This window comes from Lathamus discolor, chromosome 3 (genome assembly GCF_037157495.1).
Source record: "Lathamus discolor isolate bLatDis1 chromosome 3, bLatDis1.hap1, whole genome shotgun sequence".
NCBI classification, from domain to species: domain Eukaryota; kingdom Metazoa; phylum Chordata; class Aves; order Psittaciformes; family Psittacidae; genus Lathamus; species Lathamus discolor.
Window position 1 is genome coordinate 140,793,693 of NC_088886.1, and position 27,019 is coordinate 140,820,711.

Here is a 27,019-nt window from a genome sequence, read left to right on the forward strand (position 1 = left end):
ACCAATACCTATAATTACATATATTATGTATATTGGTATATACATATTATACACGCTAATTATATCTACAGAGACATTAAATAACTGACCCTGCCTGGCTTCAGTTCTACTTTAAAGTTGGCAGGAGTCAATATTCAACCAGCATTAGGAATATGCTGTATAAATAATCAGAGTTTATTCAGATTTATTCAACAGTGCTTACATATAATAAGTTCATCCATTTAAGAACTGATTTCCTGGCTGGCACATCACCTACCTGGGATCATTCAGCTGGAGCAGCTGGTCCTTCCTGGGTTTAATGGGGCCAACTTCACAGATGACTTGGAAGAGGAACATTGGCACATTTTGCTCTGCCACTGTCTGTGTAATGGGAGAGTGTTTGGGTATTGGAGTGATTTTGTTATAAGCAGATGTTATCATAGAATCACCGAATGGTTTGGGTTGGAAAGCACCTTAAAATCATCCAGTTCCAACCCCCCTGCCATGGGCAGGGACACCTCACACTAACCCATCTCACCCAAGGCTCTGTCCAGCCTGGCCTTGAACACTGCCAGGGATGGAGCATTCACAACCTCCCTGGGCAACCCATTCCAGTGCCTCACCACCCTCACAGTAAAGAACTTCTTCCTTATATCCAATCTAAACTTCCCCTGTGTAAGTTTGAACCCATCACTGCTTAACCTATTGCTACAGTCCGTGATGAAGAGTCCCTCTCTGGATCTGTTTTTGGGCTGACTTACTCCATTGGGTTTGATTCCTGTGTCTCGGTTGCTTTAAGGCACTAGAGAAGCCCCAGATGTTCTCCCAGGGTGAGGACAGAGGCTCTTTGTCAAGTGCTACAGGACCATCCTGCCAGCACCCTTGTGCTTGTTGGGCTGTTGAGGTGCCCGTGGTGCCAGCCCCTCGCTGGGGGCTGCTGAGCCTTTTATGAACACTCCAAGGAATAACAGAGTCCTGGCCCCTCATCTAAATGAGCTTTGTGCAAACAGGGCGGGGGGGGCAAGGGGAAAGGTTCATGATGATCGCCCGGCTGGACGGGGCTTGGAGTGACCTGGTCTCATATAAGATGTCCCTGCCCGTGGCAGGGGTTGGAACTGGGTGAGCTTTAAGGTCCCTTCCAACCCAAACCATCCTGTGATTGGATGATTTCCTTACCTTGGGCATTTTAGGCTTGAAAGCAGTGTACATGTACAGGTCAACAGCCGCCCTGGAGGGACCGGGCTCCCAGAGGGCACCTTCAGCCCCCCTGAACCCCACATGTGCATGGCACAGCTCGCTGAGGCTCATTTCGCACTGCCTTTTGGGGGCAGGTTTTGGCAAGGGACACGCTTTGCGCTAAGCCTCTGCAAGATCAGCACCCGGCCTTAGTGCTGGTGCAGCCCAGGAGCTGCCCCCCGGAGCAGGGGAGCGCTGCTGCCTCGAAATCCAGCCCCTGCTCTCTTTTACATGCAATCAGGGCTGGCAATGCCACTGATTTACTGGGCACTGAGTAAATGTCTACTCTGAGAAGGGAAACTCGGAGCCATGGTCCCTCGGCATCTGTATGAATGCTGTCTGCACTGCAGGTAAAGCAGTACCTGTCCTGACAGAGCCCTAGACACCAAGTGGAAGGTGTTTAAGCAATGCCTATACATGGTACACAGGCAACGCAAAGGTGCACCAGGCCTGCAGAGGACACAGGCTCACGCAGTCCCCACGGGTCAATGTGTTAGCAGCAAGATCATGACGTGCTCTTCTGTTTAAACCATCACCTGTGATCCTGAGCATCTTCAGTGCGTTGAGGTTTGTTCCTAACGAAATGAGGGCGTGCTGTGGGAGGTGGCCGCGAGCCCTCCTCCTGCTCGGCTGGGCAGGGAATGGATGCTCCTCTCTAGGAGCCTGTCCATACCTTTGTGGGTGCTTGAAGGAGAAGCTGTGAATTATCCCTGTGGCATGGTCCTGGCTCTGGCAGGTTTCAAGAAAGGAAAAGTGGTTCTTACCCTAACCCAGTAACTTGGAACAGAAGCCTGAGCTCTGCCATAGAGCTGTCAAGGAAGGCCATGCAATTGCCATCTGAGCACCGTGCTGACCGGACAGCATGGTGAGGCCATGGGCACCCCAGGCTGCAGCAGGATCCCTGGAGCAGTGCTGGCACAGGAGCCGCTGTGCCAGCTCCCGTCACCATCCCCTCTTGGCTGATGTGGACTCTGAAGCCGTAGCACTGGGCACACTGCTCCTTCCTGAGCTGCTTCAGGACACAGGCAGGAGGCAGCCAGAATGAGCCTGGGTTTAGCCAGGTTTTAGAAGGGCAAATTCTTTAGACCCAGGGGTCAGGAACAAGCTCCTCCACCGGCAGATGAACTGCAAAGGCTGCTCTGCCTGCCCCGGTGCCCAGGTTTCCGTAGCCCACAAATAGCTTAATATCTGGGAAACTCAGATTAACAGGGGCATGTTGCCATGAGGAGAACAAAGAAGGTCTGGCACGCAGGAAGCGCTCTCCCATGTCAGCCTATGGCCAGCATATGATCCAACAGCCAGGCAGGCTTCTCCAGGAGCACAGGTACATGTGTGTACGTACCATTTGCGGCTGCTGCCTCCGGTTTCCCGAGCTTGGGAAGCACCTTGGGGCTGTGACTTGCACCCACCACGGCTCACCTGTACGCTGCCTGCGTGCAAGAGAAACACCGTCAGAGGGGAGGGCGTGCAGTCAGCTACGAACAGCTCCCAGTGAGCAGGATGCAGCTGCTGCTGCACCCCCTGCCCTGAAGCGTGCTCAGGGCTGGCACTGCATGGGAGCAGGGCTCTACCCCCAAACCTGCCTGCTCATGGGTGCTCCCTCCCGCCCCACGGGGGAGACATGCCCCGTGCGGCCCTTCACCCAGCCAGGGCTCCCCTGCCCCGCTGCGCCAGGCTCCTTTTCCATGTCAGGGTGGGATTGAACCGCCCAGCCCATTGTTCATGGCCGTCCCCAGAGGTTTATAAATAAACCCCGTTTCCCTGCTGGCTTTGTGCTTTCCCATCTGACGCACCCTCGGTTTCCTCCTGTTCCAGGCACCTTCAAACAAACGGCCCCTTTTTTGCCTTGCTGGTGTTTGTTTGCTTCCTCCCGGCTTGTGTCCGAGCAGGCGCCGGTGCCGGCCGCTGCGCCCGGCTCACGTCTGGTATCGGGTGCCAGGGTGCCGGGGGCCGGGACGCGGTTATCTGAGGGTTGTGTGAGTTTCCCATAAATTACTCCGTGGTGTAGGTGTGGGTGTTAATGTGCAACCTGGCGACGGGGCAGCCGGGTTCGCTGTGTGCGCGTGGTGTGCTAGCGACAGGACGAGGATGCCGAGTGGTCCAGGGATGGGATGCAGGAGCCGGGCGCCATCCCGAGCAGCGTGAGGCAGAGCCGTCAGGCTCCTGCAGAGCCATGCACGAAGTGGGTGACCCACGGGTGTCACTGCGGCACAAGGCAGGGTCACACACCCACCATCCTAAAACGGACTTGGGGTGTCCAAACCCAGGTGATTCCCCAATTAGTTTTAATGGCCATAATTAATTTCTGAGCAATTTAAAGCATGCTGGAAACGTGCAGCACTTTGGAAGCGGCTCTAACAGCGTAGTTTGTGTATTTAAGGAACACTGAAATCCACCCATAGCCTGTGTAACTGCCCCTCCCTATCAATATCGAGGATCACCCATCTGTATCTTCTTTCATGGTACATGTCTGCGTTAGGCACGGTCATAAACACAGGTCCGTGCCCTGGGCAGTACACGCAAGGGTGTGTTCTGCTTTCTCAGTGCTCACATTGCAAGGGCAGGGTAATTGTTAACTCTCCCCATTTATTTATAGCTTTTGGGTGAAATCTCCGTCCCCCAGCCTGAGCCTGGGGTGCGAGGGGAGCCAGGGAGGCAGAGATGCTCTGAGCATCACAGGGTGAGAAGATGCAGCTGCGGGATGGAGCTTTCCCTTCTTTACCTGCTTCTGCTGAAGCCAAGGTCCTGAGGGCCCACACTGGTGTTAGGGCAGCTCTTCTGCCCCCTGAGTTAAAGGTTTTCACGTCCAGCTGGGTGATTCCCAAGCAAGAGTGAGGTCGCTGCCATCTCCCATATATGTGCTCACACCGCTAAGGTCGAAAAAGAGCAGAGAGAGAAATCTTCCTTTATCTTCCCATCTGAAATTCAGGAAGAAGAAAAGGAAGCCCAAGCAAAGGGATGTGCTGAGCTCTAACAGCACACGGCCAGCCCCTGAGCTGGCACACGGCTGCCCAGCCCCACTGATGGCGCTGGGGACACTGAGGGCTTCGCCCCGGCTCAGCACAGCACAAGTGGGTGTCTCCTGTTATTGGACGTTTTCCTTCCTCCTGCCGGAGGCCGAGGCAGCCATGGTTTCACATCCCGCCCATGTCTGGAGCCACCAGCTCCAAAGGGGAGCAGAATCAGGCGGTGGAGCTTCCCCGCTCCGCTGCCTTTGTGTGTAACCCGGGTTTATCTGTGTTGTTTGACCAGCGCTGGCAAATTACACCCTGCCTCGTGCGTCGTTAGGGAGAGGCAATTAAATACCGACCCGACGAGTACTGCGGCCAACGTGCCTGGGACAAACAGCTGCAACCCGCACGGCAGCTGGGGCAGGCGGTGCAAAACAGGCACCTTCTCATTTATGGCTTTGCTCTGACCGTGCTGGGTGAACCCGCGCAGGGCCGGGCTGGGCAGGGAGCGCGCCTGCACCCGCTGGGTTTTCACGGGTTTGGTTTCAGCACAAAGGGCTGGCGGTGCCCATCGTGTGCGGTGTTGGCTCACCCCACCAGCTGCCGTGGGACAGCTCCGCCCCTGGCAGTGCTCAAGGCCGGGTTGGACGGGGCTTGGAGCAACCTGGTCCAGTGGAAGGCGTCCCTGCCCGCGGCCGGGGCCGGAGCTGGATGAGCTTTACGGCCCCTTCCAACCCAAACCACCCTGTGACTCTGTGACTTTTTGCTTTCCCCCTGCAGCCCCCATCTCTGTGTTTCTCCAGCGGCTTTCCCACATTGCAGCCCCGCAGGCTGCTTCTGCTGGCAGCAGCACTGGGGGGCCGTGTCCTGTATATCCCCATATGATCCAGTGCTTCAGCTCAGCTGCCCATCAAATCAACCCTGTTCCTTCTTCATCACCCATGTGCCCGAGCTCCTGGCACCGAGCTTGTGCCAAAGCCATCCCACCACCAGCTTCCCACACTATCCCCAGGCAGGGTTTGCTGCCACCATCCCACTTCACCCACCACAACCCACAGCACCTTCGCGTCTCCATCCCTCAGCCTCCAGCACTGAATCACCCCCAATGTTTCGAACACAACAAATCCTGTTGCTAATCCTGGGCACCCCAGTAAATCATTTCTGTCCATTCCCTGGAGGCTGGGAGCACTCTGAGGGATGGGGTTGTCTTGCTGGAGTGTTTTCTCAGTGGTATACGAATAAGCAGGGGTAGGTCTGAACCAGGATCTCTAGGATCAGCTTCCTGAAGGTGCTGAGGGAATTTCTGGGTAGATTTAGACAGGTACCTCTGCAAACAGCACCTTCCAGCATCATCAGGTTGGTGTGAGGTGTCCCTGCCCATGGCAGGGGGGGTGGAACTGAATGATCTTAAGGTCCTTTCCAACCCTACCTATTCTATGATTCTATCAAAGTGATGCCTGTGGTGGAGCAGGCAATGGGAAAATCAGTCAGCACCAGAGCCTCATGGCAGCCTAAGGTTTAAACTGGGTGGTGTGGATTGAGTCATCTGCCACGGGGTTCAGCAGCCTGCAACAGGGAGCAGACCATTTGTACTCCTCTCTGTCGCCAGCTCTCCGAGAGCCAACACCCAGAGGCTTGTCCTGTGTTCTGTGAGCCCTGCATGAAGGAAGGGTGGCCATAGGAGTGCCCAGGAAGGGAAATACCCAAGGCAGGGCAGTAACAGGGAGCAAACCAGTTCCTGCCAAAGACGTCACCCACAATCAGCTGCTGATTTAAGCAAGGTGTGTGCTGTGCTGCCTGACCGGCCCTGCCGGGGACCCACCTGCCCTGAGCCCTGCTTTGGGGCTTACTCTGCAAGCAGTTTGCTTTTAGGGCGATCCTACGGCACCTGGCATCCTGGAGGAAACAACAGTCGAAGGCCCTGAGAGGAAGGGAAAAGGCTGAAGTGCAATGACCAGGTCACACTGGATTTTTCCTTTACAACCAGAGATTTTTCTAGGCCAAGCAATGAAATGGATCAAATCTCTTCTTCAGACGTATCTGACAGCACCACGCAACACGTTAGCAGAACCCAAGGACTAGTAAATGATCTGCAAAGTGGTAACACACTGGCAAAGGGGAGCGGAGGGGCTGGGAATGTCACCCAGCACTCAATGGAGCCAGGACCAGTGCAAAAGGAGAGTCTGGGTTTGCTGCGACATGGTTGTCAATGGATTGCTCAGAAAGCGGCATCCATCCATGTGCATGGCTGGGGCAGCAAAGCAGGAGCTGAGATGCCGTGACTTGCCTGTGGTGCTGGTGCAACAATCAGCCATGGCCAGGGAGGAAGCGGAGGACGCCGAGTGGGAGCAGCCTGGGAAGATGCATGGTCCTGCTCCGCAGTTACAGTGCAAGGGGGTGGAGGAGGGTGAGGAGGAAGCCATAGGGAAATACTGGGGAGGGAGAACAGCTTTTAAACCGCAGATAACATTGGCACACAAACAAATGGGTATTAACTGGTGGGGGCTGCTGGGAGGCTGCGAAATTTGTGAAGGGGATTATATGACGTGGCTGCTCTGAATAGTTGGACTAAATGACCCAGCAGATCCCCTCTGGTTTCGCCCTCCCCTTAGGACACCCAGTGCTCTGAGTAGCAGCAGGGATGGTCAATTTGTACTTGAATATTAGGATGTCAAGCAAGTAAAGATGAGCAAAACTGCATCCAAACACTGCTGGGTTTTTCTGTGCTTGGGATGTGTGGGGAAACCCTCCCGGATCAGCTCCTGTGGTCAAAACCTGCCTGCCAGTGTCTCACAGAAGCACAGCGAGCCACAGGCCAAGGAGGTGTTGGAGGGAGATACTGGTGAGGAGTGAAGGAAATCACTGGGCAACTGTAATTACACTGTGAGACTCATGAGCTGTCTCTTGATGTGCTGCTTCCACACTGACCCGGCAGAGCCAGTGGCTGGTGGCACCAGCTGCAACCAAGCTTCCTCCTAAACCGATGCTCCTCCTGGGAAGCACTGTCACCTCCAAGCCACGGGCTCCCTTCTGCAGCCGGTCTCCATCGTTGCTGGCACTGTGGCTGGGGGCTGCCTTCACTGTGGCATGGCAGTATGGCCAAGATCATAGTCCTTGTGTCCAAAACTACCCCACAGCCTGTGCCCACCATCAGGTTCCTGCAGCCTCCCCCTGGGCACTGACCCCTTCTCCTGGCTGCAGGGGAGCAGTGACTGCAGGGCCGGGCATGACTTTTGCTCTAAAATGTAATTAAGTTTTTAAACTAAACCTGTACCCAGCCATTGATTCAGAACAACCCCTGAGCGCCTGCGAGGGCAGTGGGGAATTCTGCACTGTGATTTTGTTGTTACCATCACTGGAGTCAAGTATCGGCTGTGCCCTGATGGATTTGCCACCTTAATGCCAGCCCCAGCTGCTGCAAAGCCCAACTCGGCCACAAAATCCATGGGCACTGGCTTGCCTGTGTGTAGCTGGGATCTCCTCTTTGTGCAGACTGTGTGATGAGATGAACCCAGGCTCTGAAAGCTGTCACAAAGCAGAAATGAGGTATTGCTGAAGGGATGGCCCTGGGGAGGGTGAAACTGAGCCCACATCCTTCTGAGCCCATGGGCATCGTTTCCATGCACTCCATTATCTTGTAGGAGAATGTCTGGAAACCTCCCAGGACATTTCTCCTTTACAGATGCTGCCTTTCTCTTCATCTGATCTTTCTTTTCTACAGCTGGCTCACCAAGACATGAGACCTGAGGGGGTGGAAGGGAAAAATGAGGCACTTGAGCACCTCAGATTCGTGCTCGGTCCCAAGGATGAGTGGTTTCATAGCTGTCAGCACCTTGGGAAGCCTATCCTGAGCTAATGCATCACCAAAACACAGCACGACTGGGAGGTTTTTGCTATGAAATCAGTAAAAAGCTGGGAGGAGGGACACAAGGTATTTGAAAGCAAGAGGCGGCTCAAACTACCATCCCCTGGGAGGTGCGGGTCCCTCTTTGCTTTTCCTGCAGTGCATCCTGCTTCTAACAGCGCCTCCGCCCTGGCCCAGAGAACACAAACCTCAGCAACGTGTTGGATGTCACAGATATGGCGTTTAACATAAAACCCCAAAGCCAGAGCATGCAGCACTGCACACTGCGACTATTACAAGTTCTCTCTGCCTGGAGCGGTGTCAAACGACCTTCTCTTTATCCGCCAGCCTGGACTCGAGGATCAATCCATGCATTCCTAGGAGCGGTGTATAGTTTCCCGTTCAGCAGCTGGAGAACTAGGTCCTGCACTCAGCCCATTTCATCAGGGACACGCTCTCCAGCCTTTTGCCATGTCCATCTTCCCACCCACCTCAGCAGATCCCATCCACCCCTTCCAGAGCCACCCAGACCCAGTGGGAATATTGAGCACTGAATCCACCCACAGAAAGATGTGCTTTTCCCTGCTGGCACAATGCAGTTTCAGACCATATGTATGCTTTCCCTTCAGGGTGGGCAAGAAAGAATCCTCTATTATTTTTATATCAGTACTGCATAGCAACTACTGTGAAAGGCCAAGTAAAAACGGCAAAGAACGAGTAAGAGCCAAGAGGAGCTTGTGCCAGCTCACAGGCTCTGAGAAAGAGAACTTACTATTGCAAAGATGGAGAGTGGGGGGGGCCCATAGGGCTCCACTTGGTCTCTCCGCTAAGAAGCAACTCCACCACTGCCTTGCGGAGAAGAAAGTGATGATAAGACTTCAGGGTGAGCTGAAAGGTTGAACAAATGAGAAGAGAAGGAAAATAAAGACAGCATGCACTTAACTGGATGTATTTAGGAGGCTGCTGTGGATGAAGGCGCTGGACCACGGCTGCTGGATGTGTGGAGATGGTGATGCTGCAAAACCTCCTCCCTTATTGCTCCTTCTGGGCTGCCTCTCAGATCTCTCCATGCGCTTTCCCCTGCCCACCCTCTATTGCAATATACCCCCAGCCCATATACCCTAGAAACTTCATTTTGCCTGAGCCAGTTCCCTTGGAAATCCTGCCCTTGGGCCATTCCCTTGGAAATGCTGGTATCTCCCTACCCCATTCCCCAGCAGATGCCACAACTCTCTGCTGTCACAGGAGCAGACAGGACAGGTAAGTGTTCTTGCACCTCCAGGCATCACCAAAGGGCAATAGCCTGAGCTCTGCCATGCCCTGCCCTGTTTCTGAGTACAAACACTATGGGAGATGTCCAGGCAGAGTCCCCAATGCTCCATCAAAGCCCCAACGACGCATGGACACCCAGGATTCAGATGGGAGCTGTGATCCAGGGCTGTTGCAGCAGAACATGAGCACAGCCAGGCCAATTCAGCACCCTGCTGCTGGTGGCCAAAGATAGACACCCAGAGGAAGCAAGAGAGCATCAAAGGGCCCAGGGCACGGTCCCACTCGGCCAGGGATTGTGAGGCTGGTAGCTGGGACCCAGAGCTGGGCCAGACCCACCAAGGTTCTTGGGGGTGTCTTGGGACATCCTGCAGCCTGGCCAGAACAGCAGAGCTGCTTGAACCCTGCCTGAGGGACACTTGCTTTCCTCTGTAGCAGTGCCTTTAAAGACAAGTTATCCTGGAACATAGCTAGAAGGGAAGGGAATCCAAATTATGATTAATCTGGCTTCAAACCTGGGGATGTCACACTGGGGAAAGCAGTGCTGGCTCCTGACGGCTGAATCAGCACCGATCCATACAAAGCATCCAGAAAATCCCAGGAGAAGGGTTGTGCAGGTGCAAGAGGAGGACCAAGAAATGCAGTTAGGTAATAGAAGATGCTGCCGTTAGGCACAGGATCTGCAGTGTGACAATACACATCCTCACCTTCTTCTGGGAGAGGGGTAAGACTTTGAAATGATCTGAGTTTTGAGCAGTGTGGTGCTGGCTGCCTCTGCTGCCTTGGGTGTGTTTTCAGTAAGGACTTTTAAGCTAAGGTCATGGAAAGCTTTCTTCTCTCTGCTGGTGAGCAGGCAGAATAATGCCCTCAGCACTCCAGCGAGCTGGGCAGCTGCTCGCGTCCAGCTCTCCAGCAGATGCAGCCAGGGCTGGTTAGAGCAGAGACATCCCCAGCGCAGTCCTCGTGCAATTAGAAAGCCAGAGACTTTCTGCCTGATGTTTTAATGAGCGTTTGCCAGTGCACACTTGTAAAGTGGGAATTGCATCTTAGCTAGTCAGTGGAGTTAATAAAAGCCAAGTACATTGTGAGTCCTTTATGGCTCAGCCTGGCTCCCACCTCCACCCCCTACTCTGGTCAGCAGCTGAAATCCTGCTCTTCTGCATGGGCAGATGCCTGCAGGGACAGAGCACACTCCAGCCGAGCAGCAACATGCCATCCCACTCTGCTCCCAGGCTCCACCTCTGCTTTCCCCACTCTCCTCCAGGCCATGTCTAAATCCAGCTGATCCCCCCCCCCCCTTTCCTAATTTTCCAGGGACTTCCCATCCCTGAGCACTGCTGATCCATCCCGTGCCATCCATCAGCACACTGCGGATGGCAGCAGGGGCACCCTGCCAGATGCAGCGATCGAGTCGTGGCGTCTCAGATAGGGCAGGAGCTGTGTGGCGCTGCCAGCGTGGAGGTGCCACATGGCCAAGGGAGAGGCTGTGCTGAGCCATCCGGAAAGCCTGGCTCTGGCACGTGCCCTTCCCAGGACACATGACCCACGAAATCCTGCAGCCCTGCTTCCCAAAAATAGCCTGCCAGCCCCCAGCAATTGGGAGCCAGAGGGACTTCATTGCATGCGCTGCCGTTTGGGGCATCATCCCCCCTCGGGTGATTCAGGTCCTGTGACACTGCGGGCTCCAGGTACCAATTAGCACTTACTAATATGGCATCTTTTAAACACACCACGACTTCTCTTCTCCCCATACCTCCAGCCAGCGCTGACCCCTGTGAGGCCAGGGAGCCCCACAGCACCGGGCATTAGCATGTGCCCACACCCCAGCACATCTCTGGGGCGATGCTTCACCCCGGCTGCTCCCACAGGGCTCCTTGCTGGATCCAGACCAACCCGACCGGCAGGTCAGGAGCGGGGTTTCACACCGACAGCATGGCAGCACGGCTTGGGCGTTGCTGTCACGAGTGGAAGCAGAGCCAGAAGGGTGTCAGAGGGAGCCCCGTGCCAGTGGGGTCCCCTCCTGCTGCCCCCTCCAAGCTCCCAGGCCTGAGACAGCAGGTGTATGGAAGTGTGAAGGCTCTCCTCCTCCTCAGCCTGGGTCAGGCCCTGTGCTCCCTCCCCGGGGCGCAGACTCTCTTTTTCTACCTGCTTGGCTGCGGAACAAGGGGAAAATAAGGATACACCGCAGCCACGCTGCGCCAAGCCCTGACCCTGGGTCCGCAGGGACAGACACGGGCTGGGGGTAGCTGGTGCCCCCCCTGCCTGCTCCCCAGCATTGATTTGCTTTGCGCCAAATTCATTTATTAACCACTCTGTTGGAGTCTGAACCCAGAGAGGGCCGTACGGGGGACACTGCTCAAAAAAGGAGTCGGTTGACGCTAAACCGCTGGTGCTTCGTGCCGCGGGGGTCCGTGGGCATAAGGGGCTGGGCACAGCCCCCATCACCCCCAGGGCACCCCCAGGCTGCTGTCCCCTCGGGTCCCTGCGCAGGGGAGGACCCTCGGGCCGTGGCAGGAGGTGACACGGGGTGAATAGGGGCAGGGCCGGCCCTGCTGCGCCTCTGCGTCCTGGAGGCGGGTGCAGCGGGGCCCCCACGCCACACCGGCACCCCAGCACCGTGCCACCACCGACTCCGCAGCCCGGGGGCCGTTCGCCGGTGCGGGGGCTCCACACATCCCGGGACAAGCCCGCCCCAGCCCCGCCGCCCGCTCCCCCCCTCTTCCCCTCCCCGCACCCCGGGAGCCGCGCAGCCGCCGGCGCTCGCACTCCGCAGGCGCGGCCGGACCGGGCCGCCCCGCCGGGGCGCGGGGGGGGCGGGACGGCGGCGGCGGCCCGTGGGGCGACAGAGCGGCGGGGCGGGCGGCGGCAGCGCTAGGACCGCGGCGGCCGCGGGGCTCGCCGGCACACGGACGGGGGGACAGGCGCGCACGCAGCGCCGCGCAGGGAAGCGGCGGCGCGGCGGGGCATGGGGAAGCGCGGCCGGCCGCGGAGGGAGCCGCGGGGCGCAGGGGAGGCCGGCGGGGCCCGGTGCCCCCTCGGGGACATCTGCAACACGAGCCCCGCGGCGGGCATGGACACCTTCCTCTACAACGTGCAGGTGCTGCTGGAGGCCGCCAGCTACCTGGAGCGGATCGAGAAGGAGAATAAAAGTAAGTGTGGGCTTGTGGCCGCGGCCGCGCGTGTGCGTGACCCGCGGGGACTGGGGGGGGGATTGGGGGGAGACGGAAAGGAATAATAGCGCAAAGTTTTGGCTGGGTGCAGGGGACACGGTGACAAAGGGCGCAGGGGCTGGCCTGCACCCCCCGCGGCGGGGGCACGCGTGGGACCCCCCCTCTCCCCCCGCGACCGTGGAGACCGGGCCCGGGGGCAAAGTTTGGGATGGAGAGCGGAGCGGGACCGGAGGGGGCATCTCCGCTTGCCGGGGGGAGCGGGCTCGGAGGGGGGGACATGGAGAGGGGACCGCGGGGAGTCGGTGGCGGTGGCGGAGCCGGAGCGGCGGGGGAGGAGGCGGTGACACGTCCCCGCTCCCCCCGCCGGGGCATGGGCAGAGTCACGTAGGCAAGAGGCAGCGCTCGCCAGGTAGCCGACGGGGAGGGCAGGGCAGGGCGAGCGCCCGGTGCGGGGCGGTGGCCCAGCCGCACCGCCGGCCTCCTGCTCCGCGGGTGCGGTGGGGTGCGCGCAGCCTGCGCCCCTGCGCGTTGGCCCTGCGGAGCGGTGTGCGGAGCGGGGCGCGGGCTGCCGGCGGCACCGCGGGCCGGGAGCGCGGTGCGAACAAAGGGTCCGCCGAGCCCCGCGGCCGTGCGCGCCCGCGGAGCCCCGCGCGCGGAGCGGACACCCGCGGCCCCGCCGCCGCCGCCGCCGCGCCGGCTCCGCCCCCTCGGCCACATGGTTCGCACATGGAGCCGACCCGCCGCGCTCATTGGTGGAAACCTCCTGCGGGGCGGAGCCGCTCGGCTCGCTCCACCAATGTACGGCGGCGGGGTCCCCCTTGTGACGTCACGCGTTGCCGAGTGGGGCGCGGAGCAGGGGGTGCGCGGTGGGGGGGGGGATCGAGCCCGTGATCCCCCGGGTCGCTGCTCCCCCCGGGTGCCTCTTGGGATCGCAGCCGGAGCCCCGGCTTCTCTCCCCGCTGCGCTTCCTCCCTGTTCTCCGCGGGGTTCGGTTCTTCTTTAGTCTCTATTATGATTTATTTTGTCGTTATTTTTAAATGATTTTTGTATTTTCTTTATTTTCCTCATTCATTTTCCCTTCTTCATTACCAGTTTTGTTTTCCCCCTTTCCCCCTCCTTTTCATGGAGCATGTGCTGCGTTTTCCTTTCCGTTTAACTTTACAAAGAGATCAGCCAGTCCCTCACCACTCGTCTCCATCGCACACCGCCCTCCCCTTGCTGCTCGTCCCCTATGGCACCTATAGGTCCCACGCAGGGGAAAATTTAGGGTGCCCTTGTTCTGCATGCACGCAGCCTTCCAGGGAAAGGGATCCCGCTGCGGAGAAGCGGCTCTGCCGCTTAAGCCGTGGTGGCGATGGGCTCAAAGCCCTTGTTCTCCGCTCTCCCTGAACAAATCCAGGCTGCTTTTCTGCTTTGGGAAGTTGAATTGCTATTGGGGTGAGGGGGGTTCCCGCGTGCTAATCGCTGTTTCATAATGAATCTGCAAAGCCGTGCAGCTGAGAAGCTGAGCTGCACCGCGGCTGCGAGCAGGGAAGTGACAGGAGTTACAGCAAAACCCGTGTTTGTGTGTGGAGGCAGCAGCACCAACGCTTTGGAAATCAAACGGAAGAACACCGCTTTGGGTTTGTTTTCTTTAAGAGCGCTCTTGTCTTGAAGGGGAGCTGTCACAATCATGGTGGGGTTTCTCGGGAAGGGGGAGATAGGATTTTTCTTGCTGCTGAGGTAGATAATATCTAATGTTTTATAAGCTCCATTTATAAATGCAGCATTTTATGCAGCTCCTTGTTTGGAACTAGAAAATGAGCAGGGCAGCAGGATGCAGGGGGTTTTAATTGCTGTATTTTGAAAAGAGGTGTTTGCATCCAAACAGCTCCATTCCGGAGCGCTTGTTTTCACTGAAGCTTTCACTAACAATCATCACGGTCATCGTATTGAAAAGCCTCACTTTTATTAGGCAATGCTGCAAAACCCTTCAATATCTTAATTTGCAATCAGGACATTTTAGATTGAAAAGTCCCATTTAACCAAAGGCTCAACTATCGAACGTGCTGTTCAGAACGTGACCGTCGTAAACCAGACAGCTTTTACGTGTTGCTCCCAAACAAAGAAAAATGCTGCTGGGATTGGAAAACAATCTCTGGGCGTTACAGGCCCTGTCTGAACTAGGGAATAGCTGCAGGAGCAGAAGGGTTATATCCTAACCTCTATACATGGCCTTACTGGGAAGAGATTTGCATGCGGAGCTCAGGTTATTGCGCTGAGAGGATGCTGTGCCCTTCCATCTGCCGGCACAGGACTGAGTGCTCAGCATACCCCGTGCTGGCAGCCTGGCAGGGATGTTGGTAATGCCTGGTCATTCCCTGTTACAGTCTCCAACCTGGCAATTAGCAATAACCCAGGAGACCAGCTCAGAAAAGTTTGGTGATGGAGAGACTGTGGCCAAACACGGTCACTCTCCTGCTTCCTGCAGGATGCCCAGGTCACTTGACCGCGGTGTTACGCAGGGCTGTAAGGAGCTATTTTGGTGTTACTCCCAGCAGGAAGGTAGGTGGCTGAGTCACAGCCCGGTTGAGCGAGGTGCTTACATGTAGGGGAATGACAGTGCCCTGCCCCAAGGAAACACAGTCAAAAACAGAGGTAACAGGGAGATGTTTGTGTCCTCGTGGCCAGGACGGGGGATGGGTTGGGGCTGGGTGAAGCACTAGGATGTTGGATGGGATCAGCATCACAGCTGTGTGGGAGCTGAAGGGCTTCAGGAGCCAAAGGCAGCAATTTAAGGAAGGGCTGTTATGGCTGGGTGAGCTCCAGAGGTTTTCCTAGTTGTTTTACATGGTTTCTAATAAACCACACTCAGTATCCACATCCATTCTTCCAAGCCTTTGGTGGCTGTGCCAGGTTGTCTACCTTTTTAAAACACTGTCCCAGGCAGAAGTGGATCCTATTTGGTAGAGAGGCAGGCACAGCCCTGTCTCTTGTGGATCCCAGCTCTTAGGTATTCTCAAGTGTGCATGTCATACCTTATGGTGTTTGAGGAGCTGCGACAAGGCCCTTCTCAGCCTTCAAACCCTACCAGTTTCACACCTCTGCCTGCAGGTCAGTGGGGTGAGGTGGATGCTGGAGCCTTCCATGTCTAGGGCAGGATTGTCAGTTAAGCTTCCTACCTGCTTGGTGCCTAGAAACAAATGAGGAGATGATTTTTTTTACATTTATAGGTCCCACATCCCATCATCATGGTTGTGAATAATAGCAGAGGGCTCATGGGTTGTGCTGGATGGTATGGGAACAGAACCACAGGGCTGAGAGCCACAGAGCAGAGTAGGATGTACTGTCAGGGCTATGGCAGTGGGAGAATATGCTTCGGAAGTGCCCTTTCACACCAGCAGTGAAACCACCCATGTAGTATTCACTTACCTTTAAAAAATATTGGAGTAGAAATTATTTGTATTGCAGTGTTTGTATTACAGTCCTGTTAACCAGACTGCTTGGGTAAACTGGAGTATTTTAGCTACTGACATGTAACTCAGTTATTTTTCCAGTTGAGCCTCTGGAAGTGAAGAATGGTGCTGCCTGCCTGCTTGCTGCATTTCTCACAGCAAGACCACAAAACCCAGTCCCAACACACCTTGCTAACTGACATGTACAGGTTTCCAAATGACCTGTTTCTAGAAATTTAAGCTTGGTATCTAAGGAATAGAAATGTCGCATGAAAAAAAAAATTACAGTGGCTGTTTTCAGCAATGCAAGTTGTGCTGGGGGCAGCTCCGTTGGTGTATCTGTAACCTCTGCAAATGCCACCTCATGAATAAGCATGGCTGGGAATTTGTAGCAGCTGAAATGCTGGAGTTTGGAAGATGTTTTTAGAGAGACCTGGAATAAACTCATCTGAGGTTTAGTATGTGCCAAGCATCCCTTTTGTGTGTGCGGACTCATGCTTTTGTCAGTAGGAGTTGCGTAAACATGTGATGAATTCTTGGGATGGGATGACTTATCTGTAATAGGCATGGTATGTGATATATACTGATCTCACTGCAGATACAGACCGATGTTGCCATATCCTCTTCTAAAAGCATTAAGGCAAGCAAGCCACTGTAACAGTGGTGTCCTTATTCACAAGTCTAGTAGAGGTGTGCACACATGGGACAGTGAACTTTGGCCTCTCACAGAAGATAGCTACATCTTCTTTTAGTGCTGGCTATGTTTATTGACCTTCTGACCAGGAATAACAAATGGGTGACCTTAGATTTGTCCTTTGCTCCTGAATAATCCTCTCTGAAGGAGAGAAAAACTGAGCCTTGGGGGTGAGTCAACAGTATCTTCATCATGAGGCTCTTTCTGTTGTTTGTGTGCTGCTTGGGGTCTTTTTTTGACAAGCTAAAGTAAAGAAGTATCAGAAACCTATAATTAGCAGAGGGGAGAAGGAGTTGACACTGCCTTCAGCCTGTGTGCAGAGCTCCCATTGAATCAATGAGAGCTGAACACATGGTTCAAGGTCAGTATAGATGGTCTTGGGTCTTACAGTGATATGATATATGGAGCAGTCCAGGGCTCCTTTATATATTTTCCACCCAGCTCACAATAAACCCCTTTCATTCCTCCTGGTTTGTGACCTGGCTGCAGTGATTCATGTATTAGCCACATCCAGGTTGGGTTATTTTGACTCACTCTGTTTGGACCTCAGCATAAAATTCAGAAGGAAGCCACAGCAGGAGAAATGATAGGGCAGAGGTAAAACCATGGGGCTGTGCCAGGAGCGCTGCTGAGAACTGATCATATTCCTTGTCAGCAGAGCATCCTAAGAGCTGGCAGAGAAGCACTTCTGCTGTTGGATGAAGTATCCCACCTTCTTATTTACCTGAAGGACTCCATCCTCTATTTGACGTGTTTTTTATTTCCAGGAGGTCCTCTTACTCAATTTTGGATCAGTCAAGTGACTTAATCAAAGTCACAGAGTAAGCCACTGACTCAGGATAAACAGGGGCACAACACAGGTCTGAAAACAGAGCAGCACGTCTTCCAAAGGAAATGAGCCAGTAGCCCAAAGGGCCAGTAGACCTGTGGCTTTTACCTTATTGATTGGCAGAGCTCATCTTTGAATCAGAGTGAGGTATGCAGCATGTGCTTTATTCCTCTTTAAACTCTTGGATATCCAGGTGGTTTGGCTCTGAAATGCCTGCCCTCACTAGTGGATGGGTTCCAGGCACCAGTGGGAGTGCTGAAAGGGATTATCTGATGCCTTGTGAAAGAATGAGGCTCCTGGATGAGAAATGAGGCCACGTCCTATAGGCTGTGTAGGTCCCTTATGGAAGGTATTGCAGGCATTGGAAGGGTGTTGAGTAGGTGGGACCTGGGATGTTGTCCAGCCTGCTGCTACAAGTCCTCTGATGCCGAGCTGTTATAAGTACAAGAGACCTGGTTGTTACAATGTGTGCTGAAAGGTGGGATATTCAGGTATGTCAGAGATGATGTTCCCCTGGCTAGGAAAACAGGGGTTTTATGGTCTGCTGATCTGGGGAATCAGCAAATCATTTCACTGCTTTGGGAGCGGCAGAGAATTGTTGCTCCTGAGGATCATTATTCGCGCGTTGCTTGCAGGAGTGTTAGGTGTCAAGGCTTCATAAGCAATATAAAGTCTTTGCAGGGTTTGTGTAAAGGTGGGCAAGGGAAGTTCTTACAAATTCCTTTGCCCACCTTTGCCATGTTTATATTTCTCCCAGAGAGTGGATAGAATTGGGGATGGGAGGATTATAGAAAAAGCCAAAGAAGGGGTGGAAAACCATGCAGTTTAGCCAAAGGGATTGCCCTTAATGAAAATAACTTCCACGTTGCAAAGCATTGTGTAATTTCTAAACGTTGTGTCCAAAGCAGAGGGTTGGGCATGTTGTTTCGTGAGGTATGTTCCTGTTCCACCTCTAGCTTAGGGTGTTTCTTCATATGAGCAATTATGCTGCTTACACCTCAGTTTCTCTTCCTGCAGAGTGGAAAGAAAAGAGGTAGAGTCACTGCAGGTTTGAGAAGCTTAAAACATTACTTTCTGGAAAGCTCTTGGAAGATTTCCTTGATGGAAGATGTGAGTTTAATGCAAGTGATGGTGATGTTGGTAAAAAACAGACCACATCTGTTCTACTTGATTAAAATAGTACAGCAGCGTTTCAGATGTAAATATTAATTGATTTCTGCACTGCAGATTTCTTCTTGGATATTTAAATTGTTGCTAAGGAGGAGGGAAAGGCTATCAGGGAGATTAACAAATCCATTATTAAGGTTGGAAATGGAGGGCTGCCGAAGTGCCATTTAATAAAATGTAAAAAGCCCCTTTCTAAAGGGCGAAGCAGCAGAACACACAATGAAAGTGAATCACAGCTGCCAGAACGGATGCCAAGCAGCAAGCACTTATAATCAGAAAACTGTACTTACAGATCATTTGGAGCCACTAAATTAAATGATCTCATTCTCCCCTAAAATATTCTTCCCTTAGCCCCTCCCCAGTGTTGCCTGTGGATCGCTCAACCACATTTAAAATGTGACTTTTGGGGCTTTTGGTCAGCAGTTGAATAGCATTGGGCTCTTCTTGCCATTCACTTTCCACCCACTTTTGTTTCTGTCACATACAACTCTGGCATTTTGCAGGCTGACCTGCCCACATGAGCACTTGGGATGGCACCTGAAAGGTTTAGCAGATCTGCTTGGCTCTGCTTGTGCGCCTCTTTAGGGCTCCTTCTTGGGGAAGATGTCCCACAGCTCATAATCAAATTTGTCTTTGTTTCACACAGATTTTTTTCTTCTAATTGTACATTGTTTATTTCAGAAACAAAGACTTGGAAGCTGAGCTGATGTGTAAATGGAAGAGCTCATGCTACATTGTTTCATGCAGAACTGACCCTGCTGTTACTTCGTTCCAGTGCTGATTTCGCTCACCATGTGTATTGTGTCCTCCTTCTTCTTACTCTTTCGTTTTGTATCTTAAACTTTGGTGTCAGGAGGCTAACACTTTGATATGCTCCTAAACTTCCTCTCTATTTTCCAGCTATGGCTTTCCCTGGGTAATCTCTAGAGTGGATTTTCCGAATATGCCATCAGAAAAGCTAGTGTAAGTGGATGCTGACAGGAACTTGTCTTGCTGAGATTTTGGGGCTTTGTCATGGGTTTTTTGTGTGGGAGGGTTGGGGGTTAATGTTGAGTATTGCTAATCCTGAGAGGCAATGGCTGTCTGGTTTTGGAAGCAGGCTAGAGGAAGCATAATTAGAGCCCAGAAATGCACTTGCGGAAGGGTATGCACACCTGTGTCCTTTTCCCTTTGTGAATAATCCAAAACCATACAAATAAGTCCCTGAGACTGATCAAGTCTGAAACTTTCCCTGTGATTGTAACTATCTGCTCTATCGGCAGTTCTCAGCATAGGAAAAAGAGGTGGAGAGAGAAAGAATACTTCCTTCCCTGAGTTCTCCTCCAGACAAAAGCCAATCTTTACAAGAGCTGTAGTTGGCTCAGGGTAGGTACGTGAATGGAGGCTGTCCTGCCTGAGTGAGGGCTGGAGCTTGCTTTTCCACAGAGCAGGATGAGGGAGGCATGACCCCGAAGGTGTCCCAGCTTCCTGTACTCTTCAGCGATCCCATCTTAAAAGAAGCAAAACAAATCAACCCTTTGAGATTGGGAGATGAAAAGGGCTGTGTAAGGACTGAATGGTGCTATTATTTTTACCTCCATCAGCTGCAAGCCTGCAGTTTTCTGAGAAAACCTCAGAAATGGTGAATCAGCAAAATGTGTTTAAAGAAAAGTTAGCTACCCTGAATCCATCTTTTTTAGGCCTTCTTGAGTGCTGCCAACTCTTACAACTTCATCACGAGTCTCCCCATATTTTGTGCTTTGCTCAAAGCTCTTGCTATCAGACAGGAACCATTCATTGATAATCTCAGGTTTTCTGGGGGTTTTAAGGTACTTTTCCAGGGTACTGTTTACCCAGTCTGATGGAGGAATGCTTATAAATGTAACCTGTCATAGCCTAAAGGTTCAGGCCCATGAAAATAATCCCAATTAGAAGTACGAAACAATCCTTGGAGGGTTTCTAAGTCAGTATCAGTTTGAGATTCAAATTATTACTCTGAACCTTCTGATTCTGGTTTTCAATGCTCTCTGATTGGGCCCTTTTTGAGAGTAGATCAAATATTTCAGAGACCGGTATCACACAATTGAATGTTAACAGGTTTATAAGCTCTATTCCAGCAAATGCTGAAGCTGGTAAAATTCAGAGTTAAATAAGTGGTCTCGAGGGCTTGTGCCTTTATGAAAATCAGGATGTAAATACTTGATTAAGGTGCTGAGAAGAGTAATCAGAGTGCAAGGTGTGACAGTATTTGTTAAAATGTTGAGTGGTCACTGTTGTTACTTGTTTACGTGCTGCTTCAAATACAGTGAAGATTGCTGTCTGTGACATCTGGCTATCCTCTCAAAGGGCTGTGTTCACATTAGGAAATGGTGTGAGTTCCTAGAGCACCTTCAGTTCCATCTCCACTGGTGAGATGTGGAAAGCCCCCACCCTGTGCCTGCCGGTTCTCTTTTGTCGTCTCCTTGCTTTATTCTTGCCACAGTCCTGGCACTTGCACAGCCCCGGTGTCTGCAAGGGGAGGGATGAAGTGGCTGCAGGTCCCTCCTGCCTCCAAGGCCGCTGGCGTGTTGGTGGAGCATGGAGCTCAGCCTGCAGGTGGTGGCCCGGGGGAAGCTGTAGCACACTCATCACCCCGCTTACAGCTGGGTGCATGGATTCTGAGTGCCTCTGGGCTTGTGCCACTGATGCACCAGTGCTGTGAGCTGGCAGGGAGGGAGGAAGCATGGGGCAAACCACCGCCAGCTCAGGGTGAGCACAGCCATCACCTCAGGGTCTGGGTGTGCATGGAGCCGTCAGCTCAGGGTCTGGGTGAGCACGGAGCCGTCACCTCAGGGTCTGGGTGAGCACGGAGCCATCTCCTCAGGGTCTGGGTGCGCATGGAGCCGTCACCTCAGGGTCTGGGTGTGCATGGAGCCGTCTCCTCAGGGTCTGGGTGAGCACGGAGCCGTCTCCTCAGGGTCTGGGTGTGCATGGAGCCGTCTCCTCAGGGTCTGGGTGAGCACGGAGCCGTCTCCTCAGGGTCTGGGTGCGCATGGAGCCGTCACCTCAGGGTCTGGGTGCGCACGGAGCCGTCACCTCAGGGTCTGGGTGCCCATGGAGCCGTCACTTCAGGGTCTGTCCACCAGCAGGTCAGGGCCTGGACTGGGGCACAGCCATCACCTCAGGGTCTGGCTCTGCATGGAACCATCACCGCACGCATCATGGCACACAGCCATTGCCCCGGGGGTGGGGGGGTGGACACGGGAGCGGACTCTGGCCCCGCACGCGTGTGTCCGGGTGGGTGTGCGGTGCCCCTGTGCGGGGGCCGCAGTGCCGCCACCGCCCCGCGGTACCCGGCTGCCGGCGAGAACTACATTTCCCATGCAGCGCCGCGGGCGCGCTCCCGTGAGCGGCGGGCAGGGGTAAACAAAGTGGTGCGGGGCGGGGCGAGGGGCCGGCCCGGCCGAGGGGCTCCGGGGCCGCCCCGGGTGGTTGGGTCCTGGCGGGGCCCGACGTGAGGTGAACCCGGGGCGGGGCGGGTGCGGGTCAGCAGTAGCAGTTGCGTCCGCCGGGAGGAGGATCCCGCTCCTTGCTCCGGTGTTCCCTCACGCGTTCCCTTGCCACCTCCGTGCGCCCATCCCAGGAGAGCCGCCCCCCCGCCCCGGCCGGTACGGAGAGGGCTGTCGGTGTGAGCAGGCCCGGGGGCTGGGGAGAGACGGCGATCCCGCGGTGCAACCCCCCGCTGCCGCCCCCGTTTCCAGCGAGGGGGCGGAGGGGGGCCCGGGGCTGCGGAGTGCCATGGAGCAGGTCCAGATGATCAACATCCAGCGGCTGCTGGAGGCGGCCGAGTATCTGGAGCGGAGGGAGAGAGGTAATGGAGGGAGGGAGGGGTGCTGGGATAACAGCCGTGGTAATGGGGGAAGCGGGGTTGGGGTCAGAAATCCCCGGCGGAGGGGTGAGAAGGGGGTCAGAGCAAGTGTGTGCTGGCGGAGGTAAACCCCGTCAGCGGGGGGTTTGATGAGGGACAGGGCTGACCCGTCCTTCTGGAGGTGGTGGCTGAGGTGGAAGGGAGAGAGGGGGAGATTGAGGCGGATGGAAGGAAAAGTGGTGTTTGGTGTCAAAGTTTCCCACCAGGATGGTGGTGGGTGGCTCTGGCTTTGCGGAGATCTCCATGGCATGATGAAATGTGCCTGGTTTGCCCAGTTCAGATAGCTCAGACAGGAACAGAGACGAGGTGCGCTCCGGGCTGCCCTGTTTTGATGTTTTCAGGTGTTTAAGTGGCGTTGTCCTTCCTCCAAGGTTGGCAGAGCCTGTGTATTCCCCTTCCTCTTTTCTGCACCTCCCAGTGCGCTTCCCTCTGAATACATCATCAGTCATTTCCCTGAGCTGTTGTGGTTAAGGGCCTCCCCAGCCTGGCTGACGGGGCAGTGGTGAGGCCTGCCTGCTGCTGACTGCTGGTTTTTTTCCTCTTTCTTTTGGTTAATAACCTTTTTTTTATGCCCTGCCTGTTGATTCTCATGCAGAGTGCGAACATGGCTATGCCTCAGCCTTCCCCTCTGTTCCAAGTCCTGGACTACAAGACCCAAAGCCCACGCGGAGGCTGAGCCGTGCAAGAAAACACAGCGGCAGTGGCAGCAGTGCAAGTCTTGCCAACAGGTACAGTGTGGGCAGGAGCACGTGGGATGCAGGGATGATGAAGCTGGAGAAGAAAGCTGGAGGCAGAGGAGAGAAACTTACCCTGTGGGGAAAAGGGGAAGAATCTGAAGGGGGGGGTTCAGAGCTGGGAGACACAAATACAGTGTCCATTCGAGGTCCGTGGCACTGAGAGCAGAGGGGACACGGGGGAGCTGTATCTGAAGTGGCACTGCCAGCTGTCTCTCTGCCAAGGCTCAGATGCTGCAGAGGGAAAGGGAATAGGGAGATCTGTTCATAGGGTTGAGGGTGGAGGTAGGCAGTAGCTACACCCATTATATACAGCTGTCTTTCCAACCCAGAAGTCACTGCTCTTAAGGGATAGTATGTGTGCAGCCTGGGTGCTCTGGGATTGTAATGACAGGCATGATTTGAAGCAAGGAAATGATATTTTGAAATGGATCCCCTACGACAAACGGCAGAAAGGGAGATGACTGGCTGCTATGTACAGCATGTTAAAAATTCAGTTCAGGAAAACGAAGCTGTCTTTCACTCTGCCTTTCAGGGTAGTGGGGTTTCCCAGATTTCTGATTGCTGGGTAATTGTAGAACTCTGTGTTTTGACAGTTCTCTTATTATACAGTATTTCTTGTTTTTTTAAATCTTGAAGAGACAACAGGGTTAAGCCTATCACTTGGTGCTGTGATAGAATCTGCCTCTCCCCGCTTTTTCCTGTTCTTTTTGTTTTCTTTCACTCCATTCTGTAGGTGTTCAGACCTTGTTGAGACCTTCTGGGATAGAGAAACTTCAGAAACAGAAAGTATCATTTTGAAAATATAATTGCAAGCTTGCTCTTACTGCAGCAGGGCTTGTGCAATCCATAAAATAGTGGCAGGTGGCTCAGGTGATTAAAGCTTTCTTAAGGCCATTGGGAAGTGCCTATAAAGGCCTAAGGGAAAGGTGCCTTTGCTTGCAGTGATTCTGCTTCGGCAGCATTTGATAATAAAGGTTCTTTAAAGTGATGTTAGGACACCTTGCTGTGGGGAGGTTTTCTTCATCAGGATCAGCATATCCTGAGCTTTTTGTGTGTTGTGTGTTTATATTTACTTCCATCCTTCATCCAGCCTCTCCTGATTTCAGAACAGCTGTAGTCCTTTACTTTTTCCCATGAACCAAAGTCCTGAATCCCAGTGACTTTGTGTTGGGGAATTCTGGCAAATGCTGAATTGAGATATGCATTTTTTCCCCTCTAGGTTTCTCAAGTACTATTTTTCCATCCCACACCTCTTTCTCTCAAAGGCCTTTGTCATGGCAACCTGCCCTTCTCCAGAGGGGGGCTGGAAGCACATCCCCCTCAGGAGCTCCTTAGCACAGAATCCAGCAACCTGTAGGCTGGAGAGGGGGGCAGAACACTTCCTGTCCCTGGGGTCTGGGTGTTCCTGTGGGGCACCTTTCTGTGCTGAGACCAGCCCACTGGGCTGACAGCGCTGCATATATTGATGTGGGGGGAAAAGCAAGAGAAGCAGAAAAGGTACTATCTAGTGTTACTTAAACCCATCATTATTCAAGGAATACTGAGGCTGAATAGATTATTTGGAGTGAGATTGTTACCCAGTGTGGTGCCTCCCATGCTTGTTTCTACCTCAGGGAGTGACCAATGCCAGGTTTCCTCCAGACAGAGACCGGAGAGGGTCTTTTGGGGAACTCAGATCTTATAGGCACAGTTGGAAATGGAAGTTTCTTTTAGCACAAGTCGTAGCAGCTTGCACTTGCTGTAGGAGATGGCAGGCCTTCCAGATGGCTGCAGTGCCGGGAAGTGACAACTGTGAAGTTCAGGGTGCCTCCAAATTCACTGCAGTGTGTTTTGTGTGACGCTGAGTATAGCATCAGCCTTGTTTAAGGAAGGCTCTGTATCATCCCTTCCTGTTAAAATCAAAGGGACAATTCAGTAAGTTCTGTCTAGTGGAGTTTGAATGGACTTTGAATTAAACATCAAGCCTTGATGAAGGGTAAAACTTACATTTCATGTGTGGACAAGAGACTTTCTTAGATTGCTTTTGTCTCAAAACGTTTAATTTTGAGCATAATAGAGAAATTATGCATTTAGATCTTGTGCAGATCTTGTCATTTAAAGGCCTCCTGTGAAAATGTCTCTTAAGCAACCTTGCAAAGCACAATTGTTTTCTTTTTCTTCTTTATTTATACATTTTTAGAAGTCAGCATGTATGCATTGCTGTTGGTCTTTATTGAACCAAATAATCCATGATTATGTGGTTCAGCATATTTACAAAGCCTAGATGCTGTGTAATTCGTAGTTTAAATCGAAGTATTTCCCTTCAGGATTTGCAGCCCAGACATGGGCTCTGTGCTGTCATGTCATGAGCACCCAGAGAAGTTCTGAGGAGCAGGCAGCCCAGCTCTGGATGGCAGTGGCAGAGCAAATCTTACTCTTATAGAACTGTGATGGTCTCCCAGTCCCAGCAAAATAGTTCTATTTTCTACCCTGAACAGGGATGTGCAGATAAGAGGGAAAACATTGCTTCAGTATTTCTCATTTTCATGATGCATTTTTAAGGAGGATGTTTTATCTCAGTCGTGCAGCTGGCAGCAGATATGAAGCAGAGGGCTTCCCCTTTGCAGTCCTCAGGACATTATCTGTAGGGATGTGCAGTGTTTTACATGGGTATTTAAAAAAACTCATGTTGCAATCTGAGGGTTAAAACCTGACTATGTTTAAAACTATGCAGTCTTGTTTTAGTCAGGGGTATTTAGGTACTGAAACTGACCCACCTGCAAAAATATGTGGAGAATTGCAGTCTTTGTGACCTGGAGTTCATAAGAAACACAGGAAACTTTTTGGTTTAAATCCTGTATAACACAGCTAAAAGCAAAACCCCAAGCAGCTCAGTTAGCCAAATTTTATTCAATTAGTATTTAATTTTGAGTCTTTTTTTCATTTGCTCTTGACAAAAATATCTTGTTTTTTTGGACTGGTATGAAAAATGAACAGAGATTTATTGTAACATACAGGATCACTTGTTTAATGTTCAGTCCTTCTGAAGACGTTTGTGGGGCAGAAGCTGAGCTCTGTAAACTTCCTGGAGAAGTGAAGTAGCCCATGCTGGGAGTACAGTTCTGTGGGCACATAACATCAATGTCACTGGAACCTGCTCTTAGGGACCCTCCATGTGCAGTTCTAAATAGACCCAGTGATTTGAAAGGTTCATTATAGTTAGTTGGGATTAGACTGGTTTGATATTTATACATTTTGGAAAATAATTGAGAAGACTTTTTAATCAATTTAAATCGTTGTGTCAGCAGGAAATAAAATGAACAGCAGGGATGCAAAATGATCCCCCCCCTCCCCCTTCATACAGTCAGTTTAATGAAGTTGAGATTTATAACAGAATCTGAAATTACCTTGCAATATTAGATTGTCCTTTGTGTTTTGTTTTTATTTAGCCTCTCAGGCATGCAGAAAAGCCTGTTAGTTTTTGGCCTGATCCTGGGGAAATGCCAAGCACCCCCCAGCAGCACTAGGAGCCCTCAGCTCTCCTGGGAGGCCTGTGTTGTTAAGGGCACTCAAAGAAATCTATTGCTCAGTTCCATGGGGGAGGGTTTGATCTCTGTCCAGTTTCTTTTTCCTTTCACTTTCCTCTCTTCCCATTATCCTCCCTTGTGTTTGAGGCTACTTCCCAAAGGCCTTTCAGACAACTATGGCCCAGTAGCAGGTTGGAAGCAGCAGCTGTAATGGGCATGGTAAGGCATTTTGGACACGGTATCTTGCACATTTGGGTGTCTGGGTTTCTCTGCTCTTCTGGCTATTCTAGCGATGCAGCTCATTTTCTCTGTCGTTG

General features: G+C 52.9%; 1 protein-coding gene across 2 annotated transcripts in view; it reads left to right on the plus strand.

Annotated features, from left to right (window-relative positions):
• The first annotated feature begins 12,228 nt into the window (after positions 1-12,228).
• MXI1 (MAX interactor 1, dimerization protein) overlaps positions 12,229-27,019 on the plus strand; it is a 56,885-nt gene continuing 42,094 nt past the window's right edge. The window contains exons 1-2 of one of the 2 annotated variants that reach the window (XM_065672216.1): positions 12,229-12,428; positions 23,055-23,187. In XM_065672216.1, coding sequence (XP_065528288.1) covers positions 12,245-12,428; positions 23,055-23,187 — 317 coding nt within the window. In that variant the 5' untranslated portion in view covers positions 12,229-12,244. Of the gene's footprint in view, positions 12,429-21,978; positions 22,403-23,054; positions 23,188-27,019 lie in introns of those variants that run through there. The other variant, XM_065672217.1, reaches the window with a different exon arrangement.